The 18,741-nt window shown below is 44.0% G+C and overlaps 1 protein-coding gene across 16 annotated transcripts in view; it reads left to right on the forward strand.

Annotated features, from left to right (window-relative positions):
* Positions 1-18,741, forward strand: part of KALRN (kalirin RhoGEF kinase) — a 690,448-nt gene that overhangs the window by 644,950 nt on the left and 26,757 nt on the right. For 14 of the 16 annotated variants that reach the window (XM_031662269.1, XM_031662320.1, XM_031662272.1 and 11 more), the window contains 4 exons: positions 438-561; positions 1,714-1,773; positions 17,917-17,944; positions 18,438-18,609. In XM_031662269.1, the coding sequence (XP_031518129.1) occupies positions 438-561; positions 1,714-1,773; positions 17,917-17,944; positions 18,438-18,609 (384 nt within the window). Of the gene's footprint in view, positions 1-437; positions 562-1,713; positions 1,774-17,916; positions 17,945-18,437; positions 18,610-18,741 lie in introns of those variants that run through there. The other 2 variants (XM_031662306.1, XM_031662335.1) reach the window with 2 other exon arrangements.

Raw genomic sequence — 18,741 nt, forward strand, 5'->3', positions numbered from 1 at the left:
TCCTGGGAAAGTGTCAGTAGCATATACATTCTAGAATATACTTCCCTTGTCTTTCCTATTCTACTCCTCACCCCCTTTCTCACCCATCCACCATGCCCTTCACAAGAGGAATTCCTCGGTCCTGTGAGGCATCACGGGTATGGTATACAAACTCCCTTGTTAGAGTTTTTAGTCACCTAGGATTCATATTTTCTTCAAATGCTGCAGTCAACCTTGCACATCTACCAGGGGAGGTCAGAGTTCATCCTCGCTCACTTCCAGTTGGAGGTGAGGTCAGCTGCCAGCCCCCATTGGAGCTGGTGTGCAGGTTTGGGGCCTCTGAAGCCCGGGCTTGATGGAGCACCTCACCTGCTGACTCACCCAAGGGTGGTGAGCCCGCCCTCCACCTCACTGTCCCTGACCTGCCATTTTGATTGGTGCATTTTTTGGTACAACAGGAAGTCATGTTCATGGCATACTCTACGCATGAGAAAGCGGGCGGAAGTGGAGAACACGGGTAAAAATGAAGCCACAGGGTCTCGTAAACCCAAGGATATTCTGGGCAACAAAGTCTCTGTTAAAGTGAGTAAGGTATTCCGGAGCTGCGTCCCCACCTGTCATCCACTCCCACCCTGCAGCATTCTCACAAGCCAATTGGGTGGATGGGTTATTTTTTTTTTTTTCCAGTATGGGGACCAGAAGGGAAGTAGTTTAGCAGGATTTTGCATGCAAGATCAATTTATTTTTTATCTTTTATTTCTCCTGGCAACTTCAATTCAAGTAAGTACCTTTTTTTTTCTTTTATACCTTTCTCTTTATACTGTGCAGATGTTTTACAGCAAAATTATCTGCAGCACTAGTCTCTTAAAAATGCGAGATGCTTGATTCATATTAAATTTCTCAAAGCTGCCATTCGGTACCCTAGGTTTGAGAATACACACAGGTTTAAGCAATTAGGGATGCCTTCCAAACCCCCAGCCCTGTGAAGGCTGAGGTTTGGAATTTAAGGGCCACTGTGTCCTTAGTAAAGTTTCATTTCTTTTCCCCAGAGTTCAGACAACATCAACTTCAGGCCATTTTACTTGCCTTTCCCTATGCATGGACACAGTAGGGGGGCACATTGGTGAAGTTCAAATTATTTCTTTATAATAATCCATCTACTGCTTTGAACTCATGAATTCTAAGCCTGGCAGACTCTTATTTACCCCTGTCTTGAAACAATTTCATCTGCTTTCTTTAAAATGAACCCTCTGGAAAGATCTGCCTCTGATCAATGGAAACTAGACACTGATTATTATAGCACTAATTGTGCCTTAATGTGTGAACATCTACCTGGAACTTTGTTTCCCTTCCTTAGCAAAGTAAGAACAACTAAAACCCAGTCTAACTTCCTTCTTGGGGAAAAGAAATCGTATGCTCTCCTTCACTCTCATCTGGGAAGTCCAGCCTCACAGAAGACAACAGTTTAAATTCGACAAAACTCATGCTTCATTTTGTTTCCATTGCTGTTTCCCATGAGATAAGCAGTTGTACACAACCCCAGCCTCCTCTCCCTGAAAAGAGCATGCTGCTGCCCCTGGTGATTCTCACTCCCACTTTAAAAATACCTGGTTTTTTCTGTGCCCGAGATCCTATCGCCCATGCTTCTCTGAAGTTCTCCTCTCTCTCTAGCAAAAGCTACTTGTGTTCTAACTGTGTTCTCTTTCTTCCCCCTTCCTCATGCTGCCAATCAAGGAGACGAACAGTTCCGAGGAATCAGAGTGTGATGATCTTGACCCTAATACTAGCATGGAGGTAGAAGCAGCTATTGTTGTCCTATTTCCTACAATGATTGCCTTTTTTGATGTGTTCTGTGACAGTGACCTTGCTAAAATGATCAGCCATTCAGAGATAAATTGTGATGTTGGGGCATCTCTGGGTATCCCATCCCAGCTAAAAAAGAAACAAACAAAAACATAATTCAGTTCAGCGTGGGTAGAAAACTCTACCTAGATTTTTTTTAAAAAACAAAAACTTGTTCTCTTGACTGCTTGCTAAGTATTTTCTCCTTTGGCAGGTTTGACGTTATGTAGAAAATATCCAATTTCATTATTTGAAACTTAGAACACATTTTTTCATGGAAAACAGCACTATAAAGAGTGGATGAGTCCCCGCTAAATGACAAGGACTCATTTTGGGTTTAGTTTCTCCCTCTTTTGTTTCCCCCTTCTCCGCTTCTTCTTTTTCTTTAGCCCTTTCTCCTCTCCATCTTGCTCTTCTACTGGGTTCTATTCCCCGCTCAATGTTCCAGAAAAATAATGGGTGAAGTATGGCACCTGGTTGCTATGTAGAGCTGACTGATAGCAAATGAGGTATAATTGTAGCAACTTCAGAGCACACTTCAGCCCAGTGCTGGGCCCGTGAGCAGTGGCTCTGCCCACCGTGTGAAGGAAAAGCCCTGGGGAGGACCTGTCTCCTGGAGCCACGGCAGAGGCCTCTCCAGAGATGGTGAGATGGAAACCCTGCCCAGGGGACGTTTCTCGCACTCCAGGCTTACAGGGATGTGGGAGTGGAACCAACGCCTGTATCAACAAGAACATCCATTCCACTTGCAACTCCCAGTCTGTTGGGTTATAGAAACATGGCTCTTATGTGGCTTGCCACTGAGTGGCAACCATGATAAATTTACAAACCCTGGACAATGAGGGCAAACATGGAGCTGACTTTCCTTGCCATTTTATCATTCAGAGTACATTGTAATGTTTTTCTCCAAATCTGTGCCTCCATCTCCAGTAATGGGTATAAGTTTAGAGATTTCTAAGTACAAAATAGACAACATTAAAAAAAAATGTTGTATAGTCCCAAACAATTCACTTAATTAGATGGACTTTTATTCTTATTCTAATTTAACCTAATCCCAAAGAAGTCCAGCACCATGTTGTTTCAGCCACCACAAAACCCAAGAGAGACCATGAGGCCTAAGAGCCAGTAAGTCAGCTGCAGAAGGAGTCAACTGAGTTGAATCAGGCCCAAGGCAAGCGGCTGACAGTGGGAGTTCTGCCAGGATAGAGTAGTCCCCCATGGATGTGGGTATTGCCACAGAGCTAAATCTGGTAGGTGTGGCTCAATACATACCCCGCTGTGGGAGAAAGTGGAGATGGCATTTGTAGCCTAAATGTATCTTAGAGAACAAGGAAGCCAGGGGAAATTTCAGGCTCTGTTTTACTTGCATTTCATAGGATAGACACCAGCTCTCCTGGAGTTCACACCTGTCAGCTTGTAGATACTGGATGGCACCTGTATCCCCAGACCTAAGTGTTGCCAGCATGTATTGTAGATGTCAGTTGCAAGTGGAGGAAGGCCAGACAGAGGCAGGGGAAAAGCCAGGTATCTGTGTTCCAGGAAACAATTTAGGACCTTGTCCAGTTCTTGTGGACTGGGAGAAAAGAGTGGTGTTTCCACTCTGTAGGAAGAAATGGGCATAGAGGGATATGGGACCGGGGAGCAGCACACATTAAGAATATTAACTGAGGTCATCAAATGCCCCATTCTGCGCTTAGATAAAAAGCATGTGTGTGCATGTACACATCTTAACTCTGCTTTGCTAATTGAACACATTTTAAAGGTTCTTATTCATCTAAGGCTTTTAGTCCTTTGCATGGGCTAAGTGAGATGGGTCCTCAGGAGGTGCTACAGAGTGCATGAGCAAAGACATTAGAATATTCATGCTGAACAGAGGAAAACCAAAAATTGTGTTGATGCATGTCTGAAAAGTTTTCAAATACAGTAGTTGAGGCACAAAGTTTCCTTTAGGCATAAACTTTCAAGTGACTGGAACCTCAAGGAGGCATGTTGTTGGAAGCTGCAATATCCCCAGTATATGTGTATGTAGCCTTTATACATTCCATATACATCCTTCTAAATTTCAGTGATTCTCTTTTTTTTTTTTTTTTTTTTTGATGTGGAGTCTCTGTCACCCAGGCTGGAGTGCAGTGGTATGACCTTGGCTCACTGCAGCCTCCACTTCCCTGGCTCAAGGGATCTTCCTACCTCAGCCCCCTGAGTACCTGGGACCACAGGTGCATGCCACCACGCCTGGCTAATTTTTGTATTTTTGGTAGAGACAGGGCTTCACCACGTTGCCCAGGCTTGTATTGAACTCCTGACCTCAAGTGATCCGCCTGCCTTGGCCTCCCAAAGTGCTGGGATTACAGGCGTGAGCCAATGCACCTGGCCTAAACTTCAGTCATTCTCTGAATGTGTTTCCAGCTTCAAATTAACTTTGAGCACATGAGCGAGTCCAGAGGGAAAGCAGGCATCTTGGCACTGCTAGTTTGGTATTTTCAGAAATAAGATATAGAAAGTCAACCTGTTCAACATGAGTTGAGAATTTTATCAAGGCATATGTAAGTAGAACCTGATTGTAATGTACACTGCAGAAGAAAATGATTAGGAGTGCATACTGAAGAAAGAGGCTACCTTAAAGATCCAAATTGAAATATAGGTGGGCAGGCCACCTCTTGAAGGCCTCTCACTATTAAAGTGGCCATTTGGGGCATCATTCCCAGACCCAACCTGGTCCCCAACCTCACCCTTGTCTTCTGAGCTTGATGCTGTAATGGACGTTGTCTCTCTGGGAGTGTGTCCATTACTCTTAGTGAGCTGAACCCTGTACTGAGGGTGCCTCTGTTCCTGGAACCCCAGCTGACATAATGGGAGCATGCACCCTGTGTGTTCACTCCATGCTAGATCTCCAGATGTGAAATCCCAGCCTGCTGACTGATTCCCTTTAACCTGAGGCCAGCCTGTTGATCCTAGACCTAGCAGTGCATAGGCTCTCATCTCCTGCCTGCATGGGAATCATGTCACCAAAACATTTTTCTCAATGAGTAGACCAAACGGTTCCTTTAAGGGCAGTTTCCTGGGGTCTTTACTTAAACACTGGCTGCTTGCTACCTTCAGGCTGGCATTTGTCCCACCATGGTGTTTTGGGGAGATACACAGGCACATCCTTGAAAGCTAATTAAGAGGAAAATGAAGCACCTTGAATCCTAGGAATCAGATTTACAAAGCTTTCCAAGAACACCCAATTAGGTAAAGGGAGGTAATTCTGCTCTAATGTTTACATCCTTTTCCTTCCCCTACTTGTGATTGTGAATGTTTTCAAGTACAACCCCCACTCCCAGCAGTACACGCCACACAGTGCCACTGCAAGATTGGCTCTAGGTCTGTGCCATCCCCTCGTGGCCAAGTCTCCTGCAGCCAAGTCTCCTGCTGATCTGTGACCATACCTCATGGAGAACTGTTCTAAAGATGACGAGTATCATCCATAGTTCAGCTTACTTATTTACCTTGCACTGATTAAACTTTGGGCTGGGGGTGAAAGGGGGGCATCACACATGAAAGAGACGTTTCCACATGGAAGAAGAGTCAAACCAAGCTGAAAACCAAACACAAGGATGCCTTAGGAACAGATTAATAGTAACTCATTTTTTTCCAGTAAGGTTAGACTGCCGAGTGCCTTTTGCAGGGCTGAGAACCACATGCCCAACCATCACCTTTTTCAGTTCTGTCTCTACCCCGGTGTCTGCACTGACACCCCAGGCTGGAGCCAGGCTCGCATGTTCAGGGTCAGCATCTGGCCTATACTACATTTTTCTTAGGACCCAGGCGAGGCAAGTTTCCACCTCTGAAAAGTTGTCTGAGAACTGTGTCAATGCTCGCTTGTGTTTTTGCACCTGCCCCCAAGCCCCAGCATTGCCACCTGCCTACATCACAGGATGGGGTTGAAAGTCCTGAACTGGCCTCCCTGACTAGGGCCTTCAAGGATAAGGATTCTCAGCCCAGGTTTTACACCAAACTCAAGTAATTACATGCGTTTCAACTAAAACAAAACAAAACCCAATACCTCTTGTAGCAGAGAAAGTCAGTTCATCAGAGTAAGAGGTTGTCATCATTCCAAAAAGACTGCCTCTGCCCTAGCCATTCGACGCGCCACTGACCTCATCCACAACACAGACTAAGTGCAAACGTTATCCTCAGTCATATACCAGCCACCAGATATTTAGCTTAGGGGTTAAAAACAGTGTTGGGATCTTCCGGGAGAGGGCTCTGAAAGATGAGAGAGAGAAAGCACTTGGAAAGGTGAAGCTGATTTTGGATGAAATTTCCCATTGGAGTAAGAATCACATTTTCAGAAGCAACAGAACCTTGGAAACATTTAGTTAACCTCTTCATTTATTTTTTATTTTTATTTTTTGTAGTAAAATATACATAAAAATTTACCATTTTAACCATTTTTGAATGTGCGATTCAATGGCATTAAGTCCCTTCACAATGTTGTACCACCATCACCACTATCCATTTCCAGAATGTTTTCATCATCGCCAACAGAAATTCTTTAGTGAACTCACTAAACTCCCTATTCCTCTCCATCCCTGCAGCCCCTTCACCTTTAACAGAGCCACAGGAACTTCTCCTTTTCTGTTTGAAAACTGAAAGGTGCTCTAGTTTCTGAGGCAGCTTCTGGTTTTTCTGGTTGCTATTCCCCCACCTACACCATCCTGCGGCAACTTGGTGTCCCATCTCCAGGTTGGTTTTAATCTAAAACACAGATCCTGGCAGACGAGAAGACCTAACTCCTAGTGCCAATTTTTGTGTATAAGTGTGTTTTTCCATTTTCCAGCTCAATAAAAAGGAATATCATTTCTGCCCATCTTGACTTTCCAAGGCTGAAGTGTAATTTAAACAAAAACCACAAAGGCAGTATCACATGGAAAACTGGAACAGGAGTCAAAAACCTGGATTTTAGTTTGGATACCACCAGCTATGTGACTGCGGGCCAGTTAGCCTTTCTGAGCCCCAAGTTCCTCTGGAAAGTTGCACAGCTCCAAGTGTACAGGTGTTTATACAGTGATGTGTAACCCTTTGAGCACCATGGAAATCTAAGGTGTGCTAACAAAGGACTTTGCTCTCCAGCACTTCCGACTTTGAAAACATTGAGATCCCGGCAGAAGAGGACGTGGAAGATTCTGTGCCTTGGCCAGAAATTCACTTTTCAGGGGGTGTGGCGCGAATGGCCTGGGCAGATTTCCTCCTGAGACTCAACTGGAGTGTCCCCTCCTGGCTCTGGGAAGTTTGAGCGGCCAGAGCTGGCCCTTTTTTCCTCCCCTGAACCCACAATTCCCTGGCCTACCTTTCATGTCCTCAGATCTGAAGAGCCAGCCTGCTCCCCGCACCTCCTTCCCCCCAACTACCACATCAGCTACTCTGGCCTCCCTATCCTAGAGCTTCAAAATAACCCGGCCAGACAGATTGAAGGAAACTTTTACACCCCCAGCCAGGTGGCCGACCTCCTGGCATCCCCAGTGTGTCCGCTGACGCCTGCTTCTGCATTTTATAAAAAGAATTTTTTCATGAAAAGAACCCTTTGGATGAAAAGAAAGTGAAGCGTTGCATTCCTGTCATTTTATTTTTACAAAATATTTTCTTTGTAATGTATCTGAAGGGTGTGGCTTGAAGACTTCCTGCCTGGCTTTGTTCTGACTGTCCATGCAGACTGATTTATATTCCGCCACCAAGAGATGGGAGCTGAGCTTAGTGGCTGCTTCCCTCTCCTGGGAGAATTATGAGAAGATCATCCACAGCAGATTCACATCTATTAGGCTTTTTGTTCCTTGCAACTGCCCTGTGAAGTAAGCAGGGTGGAGTTTCTCACCCTCCTGGTGGAAACAGGTTCAGGGAGGTCAAGGTCGTGCAGCTAATAAAAAGAGCAGGTCTTGATGGTGGTGCTTTGAGAGACCAAACTTAGCATGTGCTATAGAGGACATCTACTCTCTATGGCTTAAGTACTTTCTTAACAAGGGTCAGGCTCAGGCCCTCTTTTGTTGCACATCTGTTTTAGGAGGAGAATTTCTTCAATAACTTTTCAAATGTCTTGACTATCGGGATAATTACTTGGCCTCGCCCATGCCCTTTCTCAATGACTCAAGAGCCCAGCCAGAGCAACCAAGAAAGGAAGTTCAATTACATGAGTTGGAAATGTCTGAACTGGTTTCTCAAACCAACACAGTCACTCAGCATGCCCTGTCATGCATGTTCCATGGCACCCTCACCCTAGACTGGGGGCCTAACCCGTTTCATTTATGTTGTACACTAATGAGATTACAAGGTACCATTGACCCAGAAGTTCCTCTAAGAGCCTGCTATTGAAGAAGCAAAGACCATCACCCCCCAAACCCACCCCCATGCTGTCAAAGTTCACTCAATGTGAGTTCCTAGTCAGTTCAATTTCACACAATTTGATTAACACAAGGCATTGCAATGATTATTATGGAGGGCTAAAGAACAATGTAAGATTGATTCCCATGCTTAAGAAGCATAAGGAGGCAGGTATAATTAAATGTCCATATTACATAGCAAACCTTAAAACCTGCTCTAACAGTCATGGTGAGGGACTGATTAATCCTGCCTGGAGCCATTTATTCATTCTGTGGATATTTATGCACCCACTTAGGCACTGGGCTCACAATAATAATAGCTACTACTTAGCAGACTTTCCTGTGTAACTGGCTCTGTGTTGAGCTCCCAACAACATCATCACATAGGTACTATTTGCGTTATTCCCACTTTATAGATGAGAAAACTGGAGCGCGGTGAGGTTAAGTGACTTTCCCAAGGCTGTGTATTCTTAGGTAGCCTGTCTCCCAGGGAGCCTATGAGTGTGGTCATTGATTCACTGGGAGGCTGTGTGGGTTGGATAAACTAATAGGATGTGGGCAGTCTTAGAGAAGGCAGAGGGTGAGGAGAGAGCATGAACAAAAGCCCTGAGGTGGGGAGTACCTAGCACATGCCGAGCAGGTATATGGTCTTGGTACCTGGGGTTAGTTATGTAGGAAGAGCTGTAGGAAATAAAGCCTGGCAGATGGGTTGAGACCAGACAGACAGCAAAGGCGTAGAAGGACCTGCTAGGAAGCCAGGACTTGATCCATGGACTGCAAGGAACAGTAGTAGGTCTTAAGTAGTCCATGTGATTCATCCTGTGCTTTGGGAGAGTAACCAGCACCTATGCAAATGCTGGTGGGATTTTTTTTTTTTTTTTTTTTTCAAGACAGAGTCTTGCTCTGTCACCCGGGCTGGAGTGCAATGGCATGATCTCGGCTCACTGCAGCCTCAAGTGACCCTCCCACCCGCAGCCTCCTGAGTACCTGAGACTACAGGCATGCGCCACCATGGCCAGCTAATTTTTAAATTTTTTTTAGAGGTGGGTTCTCCCTGTGTTGTCCAGGCTGGTCTCGAACTCCTGGCCTCCAGTGATCCTCCTGCCTCAGCCTCCCAAAGTGCTGGGATTATAGGCATGAGCCATGGCACCAAGTCCTCAGAACAAATGTTAATCTGTTACATAGCTCCAAAGACTCTGAGAAGTTTAGGGGATTGGGGCATAATCAGGGCCAAATCATTAAGGGAGGAGACTCCAAAACACTCAGATGTAAAGACATTGTCCAAAGTCAAGGTCATGGCTGTAGGTTGGAAATGTGATTTATAAAGAAGAAGCTGTAACTCCACCGCTGCGTCCTCCTTGGCCCCCGACCTCCAGTCCCTTCCTAACTGACTCCTAGGCTGCCAAGAGCACCTGGAGACCAGTGCATACACAGCAATGCACCCCCATTTTGGTCCTTTGCAACCAACTATCCTGTGAGATGGGTGATAGATGCTTTCATTATTCTATTAAAAGCCGTATTTTCATCCTTTTTATTTTGAGGGCACACTAAATGTTCTCTAACCAAAATATTGAGGGGTAAAGGGGAGATATTTGGACTAGAAATATTCATAAGTCAATGTACTTGACACATGGACACATATCGAGACCTGTACCCCAAAATTAATGATTATACTTTTTTTGGAAAAACATATGGAACTTTTTTACAAAAATTGATCATGCATGCTACTTATAAAGCAAACCTCAGCAAAAACCAAGGAATCAATATCATACAGACCAAGTTCTCCAGGCACAATGCAATTAAGTTAGAAATCAGCATAGAAATCAGCAACAAAAGGATATTTTTAAAAATCTCACGTGTTTGGAAATGTAAAAACATACTCATTACAACTGGGTAAAGGAAAAAATCATAGTTGAAGAAAAACACTTAGAACTGAATGATAATGAAAATACTTGAGGAGTAAGGCATGAGTTGAAAGAGACAAGTCTATCACTGTTTGAGATTATGTTGCATTTACATTTTTTTTTAAATTACAGCTTGTCTTACGCTCATTTAGAAAAGAACAGAGGAGGCCGAGTGTGGTGGCTCACACCTGTAATCCCAGCGCATTGGGAGGCCACAGGTGGGAGGATTGCTTGAGGTCCAGAGTTCAAGACCAGCTGGGCAACATGGCAAGACCCCATCTCTACAAAGAATAGAAAAAAATTTGTTAGGTGTGGCTGTGTGCACCTGTAGTCCCAGCTCCTCAGGGAGTCTGAGGCAGGGGGATCACTTGAGCCTAGGAATTTGCAACTGCAGTGAATGGTAATCATGCATGAGCAACAGCGTGAGACCCTTTCAAAAGTAAATAAATAAATAAATAAATAAATAAATAAATAATAAGCAGAGGTAGGAATATTTTCTAAAAATTTAGAAATTCGAGTCCAAACAAAAGAGAAAGAAATTCGAGTCCAGTTTGGCCAGATTGAAAACACAAAGGGTAAAACCTTCAAACCATAATATTGTACCTAAATTCTTAAAATTGTTTTTCTTATATCTTTATTTTATTGCCAGATCTCGTCATCTAAAATTCCTTTCCTGCCTACTCTGAATACAGGTTCACATGAAACAAGTGTAAAAGGAATAGAAAAAGGAAACAATATAGAAATACATTCTGGGCAGCTGTCAGTTGGGTTTAGGGCATTTGGTTTATGTCTATTTGACCGTTTTTATTCCTTCAGTGTTCTCAATACGTAGTTCTGAGCTATGTTTTGTAACTGTGATGAGGAATTTGGAAAAAATGGGGGTGGAGGTCTTTTTCTTCTGGAGTCGGTTAACAACTCATTTTCTAGACAGAATTTCACCCTCAGTCTTAAGTCTTAGAGTCACTCAGACATTGGCTAACAAGGAAAATAGATGCAAGATTTCCTCAAAGCTCAGCTTATGGTACTCAATGCTGGTTGATATTACCTGTAACTCTTTCCTCTTACCTCACTGCCCTGCCATTTTGAAGAAAAAACAATAAAATTATTGGATTTCTCTCCAGAAGGAAACTAAGTTGCTGATGGATGACATTGTGGTAGTTCTTGTTCTCGCCTGGGAGGAAGCGCTGCCACCTGCCGCCCTCTGCTGGTCAAATAAAACCAGCTTTAGGAACCTATAGGTCTTTCCCATGGTGTCTACACCAGCCCTGTCCTACTGGCTTGGCCCAGCATTCTCTTGTGCCGTCTCACAGAGGGAGAACGTGTGCATTTTATGTGAATAATGTCATCTTTCCTCCACGACCACTATTTCATCAATTTTTTTTTTTTAATTTTTTTGAGGCAGGGTCTCACTCTGTTGCCCAGAGTACCGTGGCGCTTTCCTGGCTTGCTGCAGCCTCAACTTCCTGGGCTCAGGCAATCCTCCCACCTCAGCTTCCCGAGGAGCTGTGCACCACCACACCTAGCTCATTTGTTTTTTATTTTTTAGTAAAGATGAGGTCTCACTATGTTGCCCAGGCTGGCCTTGAACTAAGCTCAAGTGAGCCTCCTGCCTCAGCCTCCCAAAGTGCTGGGATTACAGGCGTGAGCAACCATACCCAGCCCACGACCACTATTTTGGATTCCAACTCTCTCCTCCGTCCCATCTATCACTTTACATTGACTCCAACTTGTTTCTAAGGAAGGAAAACATTATATTTCAAAAAAAAAATGTGCAGCTTATTATAAAGCCCTCAGGATCCTACACACACCAGCAATGACCACTAGACAAGGTGGTCAGGAAGCCTAATTTCTAGTCTACTAATTGAGTGACCTCAGTTAATTTCATTCAACAAATATTAATTTTTCTGCTACGTGCAAGACTCACAGCAAGAAAAAATTATGATTGATGGTGCATAAAACATGGGAAAGGGTTACTACCTTCAAAAGCTTCACAAGTCTGGTAGGGCAAATACAGTTCAGTACGACGTTATGGTACATGGCAGCTCATGGTCAGAGACGTAGAGGTACCAGCCCCTAGAAGAGTGCAGAGGAGGAAGATCACTATTGGCTACATCTCCGACATTGACTGACTCATTAGGTTCCCAAGCAAGTTCATGACAGGACATTTTCTCAGTTCTCCTCCCCAAAATTAGGATCCTACCACTTTAACTTTTCATTGATTTGACAAATATCAACAGAGCACATATGTGCCAGGTATCATGCTAAGCTTGGAGGCAATAATAGCAGAACAATATGACCCATTAGAATTCAAAGAAAGAGAAAATAAAAAATTTAAGAATATAAATAAAAAGTAATAATAAATAAAAGAATATGGTCCTTGTCCTCATGGGCCCTGCAGTCCACAGGGAGCCATAGACAAATACATCGGTAATTAGTCTACTGTGTGAGAAGGGTGTCCTCCTCCAGTTCGTACTCTGATTTGCTTCAAAGTAGAAAGAGAAAAAATGAGGGAGGAATCTTCTATGGCCATAGTCCAGAGTCAAAGTAAGAAACAAAACATTAGTGTGGACCTTGCCCAGGCTCTTGGTCCTTGCTGGAGGATTTTAAAGTAGAGGACTGAGTAGAAACAGGAGAGAGAGAGGTGGAGAGCAAAGACAAGCAGGTAGGCCTTTGATGTCAATGACAAAGTTTCACAATGCTTTTCCCAAGACCCTCCCACTTTGCTGAATGCTATGATGGAATGAGCACTGGAATAAAATTCAAGAGCTCTCGGAGCCACTTCTCTGTCACTGTGATCTTAACAGTTCACTTCCCTATCTCACCTAGGAAATGGTGATGAATAACATTTGCTCTGCACTTCCTCCAGGGTTTTGGAGGAGCACATGAAGGAGTTTGTGAGTAGCTTATGGGAACCACATAATGCTACCCAAATCAGTGATGCTATTACCATTATCAGCCACACCTTTTGTCAAGGTGGGCTCTCCTCACCTGGGCCAGCCAAAAGGCAGAAGAATGAAGACCAAATACTTTCATGAGTCCCTTCCAGATGGAGAACCTGTAATTAAGACTTATTGGCAATCTTTCTCTCCAATGTCTCTGCTAAGGACTACCCTCAAATTAGGAATATTTGCTTTTGTTTGGACACGGTGGCTCACACCAGTAATCCCAGCACTTTGGGAGGCCAAGGCGGGCGGATCACTTGAGGTCAGGAGTTTGAGACCAGCCTGGCCAACATGGTGAAACCCCGTCTCTACTAAAAATACAAAAAATTGGCCAGGTATGGTGGCATGTGCCTGTAATCCCAACTACTCAGGAGTCTGAGGCACAAGAATGACTTGAACCCAGGAGGCAGAGGTTGCAGTGAGCTGAGATCATGCCACTGCACTACAGTCTGGTTGACAGAGTGAGACGCTGTCTCAAAAAAGGATTTTTTTTGGGGGGGGGGGGGACAGGGTTTCCCTCTGTCGCCCAGACTGGAGTGCAGTGGTGTAATCATGGCTCACTGCAGCCTCAACCCCCTGGTTTCAAGTGATCATCCCACCTCAGTCTCTAAAGTAGCTAGGACTATGCCCAGCTAATTTAAAAAAATTTTTGTAGTGACACCATGTTGCTCAGGCTGGTCTCGAACCCTTGGTCTCAAGCAATCCTCCCACCTTGACCTCTCAAAGTTCTGGGATTACAGGCATAAGCCACTGCACCTGGCCAATATTTGCATTGTATTTATTTTATTTTGAGAGAGGGTCTCACTCTGTCACCCAGGCTGGAGTGCAGTGGCATGATCTTGGCTCACTGCAACCTCTGCCTTCCAGGTTCAAGCGATTCTTGTGCCTCAGTCTCCCTAGTAGCTGGGATTACAGACACCTGCCACCACGCCTGGCTAATTTTTGTATTTTTAGTCAAAACGGGGTTTCACCATGTTGATCAGGCTGGTCTTGAACTCTTGACCTCAAGTGATCCACCCACCTCAGCCTCCGAAAGTGCTAGGATTACAGGTGTGAGCCACTGCGCCCAGACAATATTTGCTTTTTTAAACAGTGTGTCTGTTTAGTAATATACTTAGCTCGGTTAGGGTTCTGTGATGAAAAAGAATAAGGCAAGAAGTTCTTTAAGCAGCACTTTGGGGTGTTTTCTTATAAAAGTGTAGGTTTTATAAGTACCACACTGTAGGTTTATGAAACCCTACTTAAAATTGTATAGCATATAATCCTGCTACTTGTGCCTTCCATTTTGTCAGCTTTCTTCTCTGTGAGACCCCTGGCATGGACTCCATGCCCTGCTTCCTTGGGATTCCCATCATGATGGGAAACACAGGCCACTGCACAAAGTTAGCAGTATTATCAAATCATTTCCACCCTAGAGTCCTTCTGATAGAGTGGGGGCAGGCAGCATGGGGGACAGTGTAACGTTCCATGTTTGTTGAAAGCTGGTCATTAACATCTGTCAGACACTGCATCAAATGCAGATGTTGTTGAATTCCATCTTTCCCACTAGACTGTTGGCCCACTGAGGGTAGAGAGCATGCCGGCCTTACTCCCTGCCCGGTCACTACCACCTCACCAAGGGTCAACTCAGTACCTCTTCATCAAATAAATTGAGTCCTTACATCAAATAACCCTTCCAGATGGGCATTTTTATCCCCAATGTATAGCCAAAACTGAGACAGGAGTTGCTTAAGAACGTTGTCCAAGGCAAGAGAGAGTGTCTGGCCTTGAGTCTGGATACTACATGCTCTGTCTGCTCCCCAAGCTTACATTCTTCTGCACAGCGTGCTACTAAGAATGTCCTCTCTCAGAAGCTATGGATTATGTTATTTTTAAATCATTTTCTAAAAAGTTTGCATCCATCTGTGTTTCCCAACAGGCTCTAGTCAAGTATTATTAGTCATATGCCCAGAACTAAGTATTTTGGGTGTATGACTAATAACATTGGTCCTCTTGGTCCTATTCTGAGATTCTATTTATGAAACAGACCTAAGTTCTTGGAAGGTGTGAAATGAAGTCAAAGGTCAAATATGTATTCACCAGCATTTATTAAATATGCATTATGTGACAGACCCTGGGCTAGGGCCCTGAGGTACAAAGGTGAATGACAAATGGTTCCTGTCTTTAAAGAGCCTATAGACTAATAGGTCTGACTGTGCCATTTTTTCCCTTCAAAAATAATTCTTAAGAATGTGAAGCCGGGCACGGTGGATCATGCTTGTAATCTCAGCACTTTGGGGGGCCGAGGCAGGCGGATCACCTGAGGTCAGGAGTTCGAGACCAGCCTGACCAATGTGGCAAAACCCCATCTCTACTAAAAATACAGAATTAGCCGGGCATCGTGGTGCATGCCTGTAATCCCAGCTACTCAGGAGACTGAGGCAGGAGAATCACTTGCACCCGGGAGGCAGAAGTTGCAGTGAGTTGAGATCGCACCATTGCACTCTAGCCTGGGCAACAAGAGTGAAACTCCATCTCAAAAAAAATAAATAAAATAAAATAAAGTGATGCAGAATATTTGGGAAGCCCACATGAGAAAGAAAGGAAGCAATAGTCACCCCAAATTAAGATGCTTTATAAATCCCAAGGGCAGAGCCTATGTCTTAGTATTTCTTTATCCACAAAACTGTACACAGATCTTAGAGTAGAAGACGAATTCAGTTAATGTTTTTTGAATGAGGAGAAAGCCACCCTTAAACCTACCACCCTGAGATAACCACTGTTAACATTTAGAAAATATTCCTAGCCTTCTTTTCTTTGACTGTCAAATGACTGACTGGGATGCCATTCTCCCTGCCTTATCCAAACCAGGAAGAGAAATGCTTGGCCTCTTTAGCGCCCCCTACAGGTGATGCAGTGCTGCTCGTGGTTGATTTAATAGTTTGAGTGGAGCAACCCTTCCCCATGGGCAATCCTTCCCCATGCCATGCCTCGAAACATTTTCACACAGAGGACTCTTTTAGGTGTGGGAGATGCAGTAGGTTCTACCAGATGTTCTCATCCACTCCCCCACCCCTCCCCAGAAAAGCCTCCGGGGCAGGAAGTTGGTTTACCAAGATCAGTTCACTGCGATACAGGGGGACTTTCATCAGGTTCATCAAACAAGGCTGCATGTTGATTCACTTTAGAGAGTTAAAAAAAAAAATCCCAATGCCCAGGCCCCACTTCACACCAATTAAACAGAATCTCTAGGCATGAGGCCCAGGCATTAGCCTCTTGTGTGTTTAAGGCTGCCCAGGTCAGGCGTTGAGAACGACTAATTTAAAGACAGGCTAAGCAGAGGTGTAAGTGGTCTTTTGAGACTAGCAGAGGGCATTGCAGTGGCCAGAGTTGGGGCACTCAGCCCAGAATTTGGCATCACAAGGGTTTTCTGCAGCCTACTTTGTGCAAAACCTGGGTGGTAGAAGCGGGCACTTGATTTGCAAAGGGGAACGCAAAGAGGGATATAAATGTCTTTCTTCCAAAGGGTTTATATGGATTCCTCTGTAGGGGAAGACACACAGAAACCATGCATGTTCACAAAGATATGCATACATACAGGGAAGTAAATGCAAAGGCCCCAGTTGGGCTATTTTGTAAGGCATGTGAGTTTTCTGGCTTCATGATAAAGGAAAGAAGAATTTTGCCAAATAAACTATTAAAGATAAGCCACTTTAATAACAGGCTGCTTAGCTGAAGGAAGATTATTAAAATAAGATCATCTTTATTTAAATAGGTATTGAGTACCTGTTATTTGCCAGGCGTTGTGCTAAGCTCTTGATATATATGATTTCATTTAATCTTTGTGATAACACTTTACACTAGGTATTATTTATCCCCATATTATAGTGGAGCATCAGTTATTATGTAATTAACATACAATCACATTAAACAAAACAGGTGGCCTCAGCCTGTCTCCAAAGTCTGTGCTTTTGTTAAACAATGCCAGGCTGTACAATCTGGACTTGCATGATTAGTGGCAATACAAAAGATGTGGGGGAAAGTGACCATCTTCTCAAGAAGAGGTAGCTTTCCAGAATGGCTAGTTGGCTAAAATGTTTTCCCTACTGTGAACTCTCCAAAGTGTCCTGAGGCAGGCAGCATGGTATATACCAAGAGCCCCAGCAGTTCCTCCCTTGAACCAGCCTTGTGACCAGAGATCGTCAGCTTAGTCACTTAGTATTCATTTTCTCACCTATGAAGCAGAAAGGGTTAGAATGGTTGGGTCAGCGGCTTCAAGTTGCCCCATGCAGGCCTGGGCTATAGGAGATCATGCTTGAGAAAGAAGAGATAGATAGGACTTCTCTTATTCCCCTTCATCCAGAGAAACTCTGCGTTTAGCTGCCTGAAGAGTCGTTTCCCCTGCCTGGGGATGGGCGAAGGGTAAAGGGAGGACATTTGGAAGGAATCCACTGTGTTAGTGAATTTCAATGACCCTTCCAGTTTGATAGGCCTCAGGTTCTCTATTTTTGAGTTTATGATGCTAGGAAGAATCAGTGCCACCGCGTTGCTTGAGCACATAATGACCAGGAGAGCGGGTTTTCTGCCTGTGAAGGGAAGAAAAGCAACTGAGAAGAGGGAGGACAGAAAGACCTCTGCTAGCAGAGCTCCAAGTTACAATAAACCTGCCAGGGGCTGCACGCTGCCAGGCAGGAATGTGAACAACTGGATGAGACGGAGTAAACCAAGTGCCAATTGTTGCTAAAGAGAGGTTTTACTAATGTGACAGTAATACAGTCACAACACAATGGGAAGTTGGGCTCCAGGCCTCATCTCCCTAAATTGTACTTTGTTTTTATTCAATAGGGTGAAGCCCCTTATTCTCTTTTAGTAGTTTAGGATTCAAGCAATTTTCTGTTTCTTTTTGTTTTTCAGATCTTAAATCCAAATTTCATCCAAGAAGGTGAGTTAAAAAGCATTACAATTGGAAACGGAGATTGGTTAAATAAACTATAGTTAATCCAGCGTTAAAGCACTGGCTGTAAGCAATGGTGATATAGTTCTGTATCAATGGACGAGGAAAGAGGTTTATGATAAACTATTAGATGAAAAGACTAAAGTTTGCAATATGTATAATGGGATCCAATTTTTATAAGAAGTCTGTTTATATAAAGCCCAAAAGGATATATACCAGAATGCGCACAGTAATTATCTCTGGATTATGACATTATGGAGCTTTTCTTTCTTTCTGTTTATGTTTCCTATTTTTCTACAATAAATAGTTATTACTTTTAAACACTTTTTAAAGAGACCCAGATGACTCTGCGGTGTTATGCTGAAGGTTATTTGAATCATTATGTGACACGGGTGGGAAATGAGAGTGGTGTGTTAAAAAAATGGCTGTTTTATTCTAAGTTTGCTCTGAATGATGTGAATATATGTTGATTTGATCATAGTGGCCCCAGAATTCCTTGTGCCCTTGGTGGATGTCACCTGCTTGCTTGGGGACACAGTGGTACTGCAGTGCAAAGTCTGTGGGCGGCCAAAGCCCACCATCACTTGGAAGGGTCCAGACCAGAACATCCTTGACACTGACAACAGCTCAGCCACATACACCGTCTCCTCTTGGTAAGCTGATTGCCCTAACATCAGCACCAGCAGCCCCTTAGCACAGCACTGAGAGGCTGAATCTGGGGTGCAACTTCTGCTCTGGCGACTGGGCTCTGCAAGAAAATAGCTGCCCTGGAGCCTGTTCTAGGG

This window comes from Papio anubis, chromosome 2, assembly GCF_008728515.1.
Source record: "Papio anubis isolate 15944 chromosome 2, Panubis1.0, whole genome shotgun sequence".
NCBI lineage: Eukaryota > Metazoa > Chordata > Mammalia > Primates > Cercopithecidae > Papio > Papio anubis.